Source organism: Elephas maximus, chromosome 8 (genome assembly GCF_024166365.1).
Source record: "Elephas maximus indicus isolate mEleMax1 chromosome 8, mEleMax1 primary haplotype, whole genome shotgun sequence".
NCBI classification, from domain to species: Eukaryota; Metazoa; Chordata; class Mammalia; order Proboscidea; family Elephantidae; genus Elephas; species Elephas maximus.
Window position 1 is genome coordinate 65,306,811 of NC_064826.1, and position 11,234 is coordinate 65,318,044.

The 11,234-nt window shown below is 41.9% G+C and overlaps 1 protein-coding gene across 1 annotated transcript in view; it reads right to left on the reverse strand.

Annotated features, from left to right (window-relative positions):
• The window catches only part of PON2 (paraoxonase 2), a 48,312-nt gene extending 37,348 nt beyond the window's left edge, over positions 1-10,964 (reverse strand). The window contains exon 1 of the mRNA XM_049893655.1: positions 10,776-10,964. Within this exon, the coding sequence (XP_049749612.1) occupies positions 10,776-10,849 (74 nt within the window). The 5' untranslated portion in view covers positions 10,850-10,964. The remainder of the gene's footprint in view (positions 1-10,775) is intronic.
• Positions 10,965-11,234: the final 270 nt, after the last annotated feature.

Sequence of the window (11,234 nt, forward strand, 5' to 3'; positions counted from 1 at the left end):
TTGAAAAGGTAATCAAAAAACTCCTAACAAAAAAAAGCCCTGGCCCTGACTATTTCACTGGAGAATTCTACCAAAGCTTCAGAGATGAGTTAACAACACTACTACTGAAGGTATTTCAGAGCATAGAAAAGGACGGAATACTCCCAAACTCATTCTATGAAGCCAGCATAACCCTGATACCAAAACCAGGTAAAGACACCACAAAAAAAAAAAAAAAAGAAAATTACAGAACAATATCCCTCATGAACATAGATGCAAAAATCCTCAACAAAATTCTAGCCAATAGAATTCAACAACATAACACAAAAATAATTCACTATGGCTGTCATGGACTGAATTATGTCCCCCCTCCTCCAAATGTATGTATCAATTTGGCTGGGCCATGATTCCCCATATTGTGTGGTTGTCCTCTATTTTTTATTGTAATTTTATGTTAGAGAAGATTAGGATGGAATAGTAATTTTATGTTAAAAAGAATTAGGGTGGGATTGTAACATCCTTCCAGTTCACATCCCTGATCAACTGTAAGGGGAGTTTTCCTGGGGTGTGACCTGCACCACATTTTCTCTCTCAAGAGATAAAAGGAAAGTGAAGCTAACAGAGAGTGGGGACCTCATACTACCAAGAAAGCAGTGCCGGGAATACAACGTGTCCTTTGGACCTGCGGTTCCTGCACTGAGATGCTCCCAGACCAAGGGAAGACTGATGTATCACAAGGACCTTCCTCAGAACCGACAGAGAGAGAAAGCCTTCCCCTGGAGCTGACGTCCTGAATTTGGACTTGTAGCCCACCCAACTGTGAGAGAATAAACTTCTCTTGTTAAAGCCATCCACTTGTGGTATTTCTGTTATAATAGCACTAGATGACTAACACAGTGACCAAGTGGAACTCATACCACGTATGCAGGGATGGTTCAACACTAGATAAACAATCGACGTAATTCATCACATAAATAAAACAAAAGACAAGAACCACATGGTCTTACCAATTGATGTAGAAAAGGCATTTGACGAAGTCCAACACCAATTCATGATAAAAACTCTCAGCAAAATAGGAATAGAAATGAAATTTCTCAACATAATAAAGGGCATTTATACAAAGCCAACAGCCAGCATCATTCTAAATGGAGAGAGTCTGGAAGCATTCCCCTTGAGAATGGGAATCAGTCAAGAATGTGCTTTATCACTACTCTTATTCAACACTGTGCTGGAGGTCCTAGCCAAAGTAATTAGGCTAGAAAAAGAAATAAAGGGCATCCAAATTGGCAAGGAAGAAGTAAAAGTATCTCTATTTGCAGATGATACGATCTTATACACAGAAAACCCCAAAGAAAATTCACAAGAAAACTACTGGAACTAATGGAAGATATCAGCAAAGTATCAGGATATGAGACAAACATACAAAAATCAGTTGGATTCCTCTACACCAACAAAGAGAAGATTGAAGAGGAAATCACCAAATCAATACCATTTACAATAGCCCCCAGGAAGATAAAATACTTAGGAATAAATCTAACCAGAGACATAAAAGACCTATACAAAGAAAACTACAAGACACTACTGCAAGAAATCAAGAGACCTACACAAGTGGAAAAACATACCTTGCTCATGGATAGGAAGACTCAACATTGTGAAAATGTCTATTCTACCCAAAGCAATCTACACATGCAATGCAATCCCGATCCAAATTCCAATGGCATTTTTTAATGAGATGGAGAAACAAATCACCAACTTCATATGGAAAGGGAAGAGGCCCCGGATAAGTAAAGCATTACTGAAGAAGAAGAAGAACAAAGTGGGAGGCCTCATATTACCTCATTTTAGAACGTATTATACCACCATGGTACTTAAAACAGCCTGGTACTGGTACAACAACAGATACATAGATCAAGGGAACCGAATTGAGAATCCAGACGTAAATTCATCCACCTATGGGCAGCTGATATTTGACAAAGGCACAAAGTCCATTAAATGGGGAAAAGGCAGTCTGTTTAACAAATGGTGCTGGCATAACTGGATATCCACCTGCAAAAAAATGAAACAAGACCCATACTTCACACCATGCACAAAAACTAACTCAAAATGGATCAAAGGCCTAAAAACAAAATCTAAAACAATAAAGATCATAGAAGAAAAAATAGGGACAATGCTAGGAGCCCTAATACATGGCATAAAATACAAAACATTACTAACAATGCACAAACACCAGAAGAGAAACTAGACAACTAGGAGCTCCTAAAAATCAAATGCTTAATATGCTCATACAAAGACTTCACCAGAAGAGTAAAAAGGCAACCCACAGAGTGGGAAAAAATTTTTGGCTACGAAAAATCTGATCAGCATCTAATCTCTAAAATCTACAAGATATTCCAAAACCTCAACAACAAAAAGACAAATAACCCAACTAAAAAATGGGCAAAAGATATGAACCGGCACTTCACCAAAGAAGACACTCAGGCAGCTAACAGATACATGAGGAAATGCTCACAATCAGTAGCTACTAGTGAAATGCAAATCAAAACTACCATGAGATACCATCTCACCCCAACGAGGCTACCATTAATCCAAAAACCACAAAATAATGAATGTTGGAGAGGTTGTGGAGAGACTGGAACACTTATACTCTGCCGGTGGGAATGTAAAATGGTACAAGCACTTTGGAAATCGATTTGGTGCTTCCTTAAAAAGCTAGAAATGGAACTACCATACAATTAGCAAACCCACTCCTTGGAATACATCCTAGAGAAATAAGAGCCCTCACATGAATAGATATTTGCACACCCATGTTCACTGCAGCACTGTTAACAATAGTAAAAAGATGGAGACAACGTAGGTGCCCATCAACGGATGAATGGATAAACAAGTTACGGTATATTCACAGAATGGAATACTACGCACTGATAAAGAGCAACAATGAACCCGCGAAACATCTGATAACATGGATGAATCAAGAAGGCACTATGCTGAGTGAAATTAGTCAGTCTCAAAAGGACAAATATTGTATGAGACCACTATAATAACAACTCAAGAAAAGGTTTAAACAGAGAAGAAAACATTCTTTGATGGTTATGAGAGTCAGGAGGGAGGGAGAAGCAAATTCACTAACTAGTAGTAGACAAGAATTATCTTAGGTGAAGAGAAGGACAATACACGATACAGAGGAAGTCAGCATAGCTGGACTAAACAAAAAGCTAAGAAGTTTCCTGAATACAACCAAACACTTAGAGGGACAGAGTAGCAGTGGTAGGGGTCTGGGGACCATAGCTTCAGGGGACATCTAGGCCAATTGGCATAACAAAGTTTATTAAGAAAATGTTCTGCATCCCACTTTGGTGAGTGGCATCTGGGGTCTTAAAAGCTATCGAGTGGCCATCTAAGATGCGTAAATTGGTCCCAACCCACCTGGAGCAAAGGAGAATGAACACCAAAGGCACCAGGAAAATATGAGTCCAAGAGACAGAAAGGGCCACATAAACCAGAGACTCCAACAGCCTGAGACCAGAAGAACTAGATCGTGCTCAGCTACCACCAATGCCCTCCCTGATAGGGAACACAGCAGACAGTCCCTGATGGAGCAGGAAAAAAGTTGGGTACAGAACTCAAATTCTCGTAAAAAGACCGGACTTAATGGTCTAACTGAGACTGGAGCGACCCTGAAAGACATGGCCCCTGGACTCTCTGTTAGCCCCAAACTGAAACCATTCCCAAAGCCAGCTCTTCAGGTAAATATTAGACTGGACTACAAGACATAAAATGATACTTGTGAAGAGTGTGCTTCTTAGCTCAAGTAGACACATGAGACTAATCAATGGGTGTCTCCTGTCCAGAGGTGAGATGAGAAGGCAGAAAGGGATAGGAGCTGGTTGAACGGACAAGGGAAATCCAGGGTAGAAAGGAGGAGTGTGTTGTCACATTATAGAGAAAGCAACGAGACTAATTTGAGAGACTAATTTGAACTGGAAACTTGCACTTAAAGCACACACACAAAGAAAAGATCATGTATCAAGCCAAATAGTGTTGGCTTAGAAACATATTACATCGTTGCACAATCCTGCACTCTTTATCTTTTTTTTTTTAATATTTATTCATTTACTTTAACTGCTCCTCCTATAACATTTCTTCCCTTGATATAAATAAATAGATAAAAAATAATAATAATGAGAGAATGTTGAACACGAATAGGGTATCTTCCCCCTTCCTCTCAAGAAGCAGTTTGGGCAACCACATGTGGGATCTATCGTTTTGAAGGAAACACATAGGTTTTCTCACCTTCTCTTTCTGTTCTCTATTGCCGTAAATAATAACAGTAGCCACTTGCAGAGTACTGCACCCAGTTTGTTCTCAGACTGCGTGGCTGTTTCCACTCTGCCGCCATGCGAACGTCATCAATCACAGCAGTCTTTCCCTTTCACCCAGAGCCAACTTCAGAGGGTGTTCAAGGCAACCACTACTAATCTATTAAAATGGACACTCAAGATGAGACCTATTTGCTTTATCCGTTCTAGGTTCCTTCAGTTTTTCTCTCTTTTCCTTCATTTTTTGGTTTTTTGTTTGCTTTTCCACTGGAATTCTGTTATTTTCCTTTTAATTACAATTATACAGTGGGTATAATACAGCAAAGAAGCCCTCGTGGTGCACTTGTTAAGTGCTCAGCCACTAACTGAAAGGTCAGCAGTTCGAACCCACCAACTGCTCCATGGGAGAAAAGACCTGATGATCTGCTCCCAGAAAGATTTCAGAGTAGGAAACCCTATGGGACAGTTCTACTTCGTCCTATAGGGTCGTTATGAGTCAGAATCGACTCAACAGCACACAACAACAACATAATTCAGGAAAAAGCATATACAGTACTGGCTTCCTTCAATTATGCTGGCAGTCACTGCCCAAATGACCCTCACAGGAAACATGTGATCAGGGTTCTTACCAGGGGTCCACTGACCTTCAAAAGGTCCACGGACAGAATTCAAGGAACTTGGGTCGTGAAAAAAATAATCTCTATTTTAATCTCTAACGGAAAATGAGCATTTCCTTTGACGATGAATGTGGGCAACAAACCACAGTGCTACCAGCAGTATCTTTGACTCTGTCACGAAGAAAAATTACAGATATTTTTATAACATATTTCAGTTGTAGATATCTCAAATACCATTTACACTAACCACTTTGCCAAAATATCTACTGCTAGATATCAATCTACATCTAGATCTTTTATTACTTTTACATTAAATTCTATTCAGATACTTTAAAAAGAAACAATGTTATTATGTCATAAATTAGATTTTAAAAATAGTTTGATGACAGTATTTAAATATGGTTGGCTTCCTTTGCAATCCTATGTATTTTATTTTATGCATTTAAAAACATTATGCTGAGGAGTCATCAAAGCTTCACCAGACTGCCAAAGGGGTCCGTGGCAGAAAACGTTCAAGAACCTACGTTGGACATCATTGTCATCATAAAACCAGGTGCTGTCAAGTCAGAATCGACTCATATGTGTCCGAGTAGAACTGCACTCCATAGGGTTTTCAAAGGCTGATTTATGGAGGCAGATCATCAGGCCTTTCTTTCAAGGCACCTCTGGGTGAACTGGAATCTTCAACCTTTCAGTTAGCAGCTGAGTTGCTTGTTAACTGTTGGCACACCCAGGGACTCCTACTGAGCACTTACTATGTGTGTGCACGGCACTGAACCCACACGCTATTCTAAGTATTTTGCATGTATAAAATCATCTATTTCTCACAATCCCACTCCATGGCAGGTGGTATTATTATCTCCAGCCTACAGATTAAGGAGCTCTGGTGGTACAGTGGTTAAGCGCTCAGCTGCTAAGCAAAAGGTCAGCAGTTTGAACCTACCAGCTGCTCTGCAGGAGAAAAATGTGGCAGCCTGCTTCCATAAGGATTACAGCCTTAGAAACCCTATGGGGCAGTTCTACTCTGTCCTACAGAGAGAGTCACTATGAGTTGGAATGGACTGGAGGGCAATGGGTTTGGTTTGGTTTAGTGGAGTCAGGAAATTAGTTCAGGCTATCTGCCCTAAAGCACAAACTCTTAACCAGCAGTTATTAACACGAAATCAATCTCTATTTCTTTCACTTAAGAAATAGCATTCCCCATCCCGAGTGGAATGAGACTGTGTGGTGTTCTTTGGGGTTGTTAGTTACCCTCTTGCATCACCGTGCATTTGCTGTACAGCAAGGGTACACTGTGCTGTGGCGCCACTATCCCTCGGCCAATTGGAAATACGGTGTTACCACCTGGTGTTACTTTGTTCCACATCTCACTGCCTTTGGGTTCAGAAACACTGGTTTGCAATCCGTAGATTATGAAATCCTTTTATATACACATTTACATACAGACGAACTAGAGCTTTATCTTTTATACACAGACTTTGCAAAGCTCCTGGGGCCCCTGTGATACCTACACTAATTAACTACGAATTCGGGCTTAGGCATGTAAAGCTGGGAGAAAATGTGCTCCAGTGGCAGAAAATCTTCCCACAGAAAATAAGAGTCTGTGGAGGAACTAGGCAAACTGTGTTTGAATTCAGAAGGCCTAGCTTGGAGTCAAGGTTCCAGCACTACCTACCTGTCAGACTAATTAGTTAACCTCGCCGAGCCTGCTCTGACATCTATAATATAGAAGTGAAGACATCTCTGAAGGCTGAATATAGTGAAGGCATAAATATAAAAGGGCTTTCTTCCCAAATGTCAGATACTTTGGTCTAATATAAAGAACTTTCTACACTTTGGGACTTTTTGGACAGTGACCAGCACATAGTAGCTACACAATAAATGGTGAGGATGGTGGTTAAAAAAAAAAAAAAAAGGAGGCTCCTTCAGAGGTGTGTTCAAATGCAGACTGGATAGCTTCTTGGTGGAGCTGTCATAAAAGGTCTCTCTCTGGCATCCAGTGAAATGTTCAGACAATTTTTTGGGGAGTTCCTGCCCTCTCATAGGTGTTTGATGCACACTAGTATCTCGATTCATTCCAAGTCATGCACCTTGCAATAGCGAGCCACTGGCCTGGGAATATTTGTGTATTTCCATTTCTCCTTTATTGCTCAACTAGGGAGGGGTAGAAAAGGTAGGTGTAGTATGTCATCTTCCCCTGGGAACCTTAGCCAGTTACTGTTCAGAAGGAAAATGAGGCAACTCTAATTACATTTATTTATCCGGGACATTAAAAAACAGCAACAACAACAAAAAACAGTTGTTGTTAATTCCGACTCATGGTGACGTATCATGTGTTTCAGAGAAGAACTTCACTCCACAGGGCTTTCAATGGCTATGATCTTTTGGAAGTAGGTTGTCAGGGCTTTCTCTGAGTGGATTCAAACCACCAACCTTTTGGTTAGTAGCCAAGCGCTAAATCACCTGCGCCACCCAGGACTCTCATCTGGGACACCTTATACTAAAAAACTATCCATTGTTGGTCTGAAATTCAAGTTGAAATTTATCTGTGCATTTCTGGGGAGAAAAAAAATAACTTTAATGACAAAGCATCATCTTCAAAAATAGAATAGTGAAATAGGAGGCACCCGACTGGAGTTAAAAACAAAACAACACAACAACAAAAACAGCCTCTGTCCTTCCCTCTTCCTCTGAAGATTCTTTCCTTTTTGGGAAGGTAGGAACATGCTACTTTTGCAGATAGACTCTAAGCTTCCCAAAGGAAAAATGTCATGCTTTTGAGCACTCCAGCAAACTCTGTAAAGAGTGGGCTCCTGTCCTCATTCACCTCCACATAGGACTGCCAGGTAAAATACAGGATGCCCAGGTAAATTTCGAATTTCAGATAAATGATGAATTATATTTTAGTATAATGATGTCTCAAATATTTCATAGTTATACTAAAAATGATTTGTTGTTTATCTAAAATTCAAATTCAACAGCCAGTCTGTATTTTTATTTGCTAAATCTAGCAACTCTCATCCCAAACCAACATCCTCACGTCAGCTTATTTGGGGCTTCAATTATCTAATAAAGTTGTTGCTGTTGGGTGCCATCGAGTTGACTCTGTCTGAGTCATAGCAACCATGTGACAGAGTCGAGCTGCCCTTAGAGGGTTTTCTTGGCTGTAATCTTTACGGAAGCAGATTGCCAGGTCTTTCTCCTGTATAGCCGCTGGGTAGGTTTGAACCACCAACCTTTCAGTTAGCAGCCAAGTGCTTAACCATTCTACCACCAGGCCTCTTATCCAATAAAGTTACTGCCCTATAAAGTTATTACCCAATAAAGTTTATCATACAGTCATTATTAAGAAAAGATGAATAAATTATAAATTACCTATCAGGCGTGTTCTATGTCAATAAGCCTTATTTACCTTTTCTTAGTTTGCAACTATAACAGTTTTCATTCAAGGGCTTAAATTTAAAACCTTAAAATTAATAAGAAGAGAAAAACATTTACTGTTAATGGAGAAAACTCTAACTTGGTAGTGTGAACATCAGTGACAACTTAACGGGCTTGTGAATTTGGGTGGTTGCTATGAGTCGAAATCAACTAGACAGCAACGAGTTTGGGTTTTTTGATTTGTCTTTGAAACTGAGGGTAGGACAGATTATACAAAATCATCCAATTCAGGAATGGTCTGCAGAGCAGGATTGATATTTACATAACATGAAAGGTAAGCTCAGGAGGTCCATATCCTACCTCTAAGCCTCCTCCTTCATATCCGGCACCCCCTACCCATACATGTAACTCCTCTCCTTGCATCCTTTTTTCATCAGATGAAGCCACTAGACAGTTGAGTCCAAAACTCTAGTATCACCTTTGACTTCCCTGTCATCCCTGGGATTCAGGAGTTTGGACTTTTGTTATTCTCTCCAAAGTACTGCAGTGTCTTAACTAGTTTCCCTGTATCTATGCTCTCTGGAGTCTCTGAGTGATGCAAACGGTTAACACGATTGGCTGCTAATCAAAAGGTCAGAGGTTCTAGTGCACCCAGAGGCACCTAGGAAAAACGGCCTGGTGATCTACTTCCAAAAAAATTTGTCATTGTAAACTCTATGGACACAGTCCTACTCTGTCACCATGAGTTGGAGTTGACTCCACAGATAACTAGCATACTCTTCTGTGTTCTAGTACTTCTAACCCTGACTGCACATTAGAATTATCAGGAGAGCCTTTAAAAATAAAAACTACCAATGCCTGGGCCCTACCCTGACCAAATGAATCAGAAACTCTGGGAGTGAGACCTATACATCAGCCTTTCAGCAGACCCAGATGTGCAGCCGGAATGGAGAACCACTGCTCTACTCCACTCCATCCTTCCAGGTTCATCTCTAGAAAACGTAACTGGTTACCTACCAAACCCACTGCCGTTGAGTCAACTCCGACTCACGGTGATCCTAGAGGATGAAGTAGAACTACCCCATAGGGTTTCCAAGGCTTTAAATCTTTATGGAGGCAGACCGCCACATCTTTCTCTTTCCGTGCAGCTGGTGAGTTCAACCTACTGATCTTTTGGTTTGCAGTTGAGTGCTTTAACCATTGTACCACCAGGGCTCTTTCCAACTGGTTACACACAATCCTTTTTAAAAAAATATATATCAAGAAATATATATATATATCAATAGTCTCCCTTTGCCAACTTTTCAACCTATATTTTAACAGTCTCGAAACCTATCCTTACCCATCCTCTACTGTTCTCATCCCTTAACTTTATACTACTCTCCAATAGGTCTATTTTTAGTCTCCTAACTTTCCCATCTTACTGCCCTTTCTCACACTGCACTTTCCATCTGGTATGGCCTACTTCATCCCCAGAGTGCTCCACCCATCCTTCAAGGCCAATGTCAATGTCTCCTCCTCCTTCTTCAACTCCATCTTCAGTGAAGGTAATCCCTCCTCTTCAAGCCTTATAGGGGTTTGCTTATATCTGTCCTGGATATATATTTAATTTCTTCCTCCCTTACAATACAGTAAATGCCTTAGGACTCTATTACAAGTACCTAGAAAAGCATATTATCCATCGTTAGGTGTTCCAGATTTCTTGAAATTTTTTTCATGAGGCTTATAAGATTTGAATTGGTACCTTAAAAAAATATGATGTCTACCCACCAGCAGTTTTTTTTTTTTTTTTGGCTATAACCAAAATGTGAGCTGTAGTAGTGCCTGCATGTATTCGGCATTCTGAACTTTAGGGTTCCCAAGTGAATAGGTAAATACGGAAGTGATGTAGGAGCAGTAGCTGAGTATCTCAAGTGTTTTTGATCTACAGGGCCAGGATTAGAGAGCAGAAGTTTCTCAAACTATGCAGAGAAGCATGAAGAACAATTTTACTAAGGACGCGGGCTGGCGTGAGCAACAAAAGAAAAGCAATACCAATGACCTCAAATAAGTCTTTATAATTAAAGTTTCAATGCATGAGTAATTACTTTTGTTCTAAGTTAAAACATTACGTTAAAGCAACAGCTTGTCAACCTAGGCTGAAAAGAAAGCAGCAGAGGCTTAGAAACTGTCTAGAAGGTTGCCCAGATTCTGTCCTAACTTGGCTGGTTTAACCAAAAGCTGAGCGTGGGGGCGGGGATATTCAACTAACTAGTGAGCAGAGACAATCAAAAGTTCTTCAACTCCTGCCGAGGGTCCCAGGCCCCAGAATCGCGCCTCTGGAATCCCGGCCTCCGCCCTTGCCGGCGGCTGCCTGCGGGCTCCCGCAACCGAGCCTGGGGACCCAGGGGCCCGGGCAGGCTGCCGGGGAGGGGTGTCCGGGGGCACACCTCGCTGGCCTGGCTGCGCGCACGAGGGCTCCATTGGAGAAGGCCTCACCTACCTGAGGGCAAGGAACCTCTCGCCCAGGAGCGCCAGCGATATCCCCAGCAGGCTCACAGCCACCAGCCGCCCCATGGCGCGGGAGCCGGGCGCACGCCTCGTCCGGCCTGGGCAGGGAGTGCAACGGGCGGTGCCCGCTTCCCTGTTACGCCGGCGCCTGGCCGGGCTCCGCCCCGTCACCGGCTTCTGCGGGGCCCCTGTCCCGGGGCCACGGAGGCTCCGCCCTCGGCCCAGCCCTCGGCCTTTGTCCCCAGAAACCTATGTCCCCCAAAGCATACTTCCCCAGATACTTTCCATGGCACGGGGAACCGTCCCCCATGCCCTGGTCTAAGCTGACGGCTGAAACTTGGAATTCCCTCTCCTCCTTTTCCGAACAACCAGCCCACACAAAACCCAAAAGCAGTATGCGTACCATTCTCACTTCCCACTCTTCCAAGAGGTTCCTTACGCGCTATTCTGA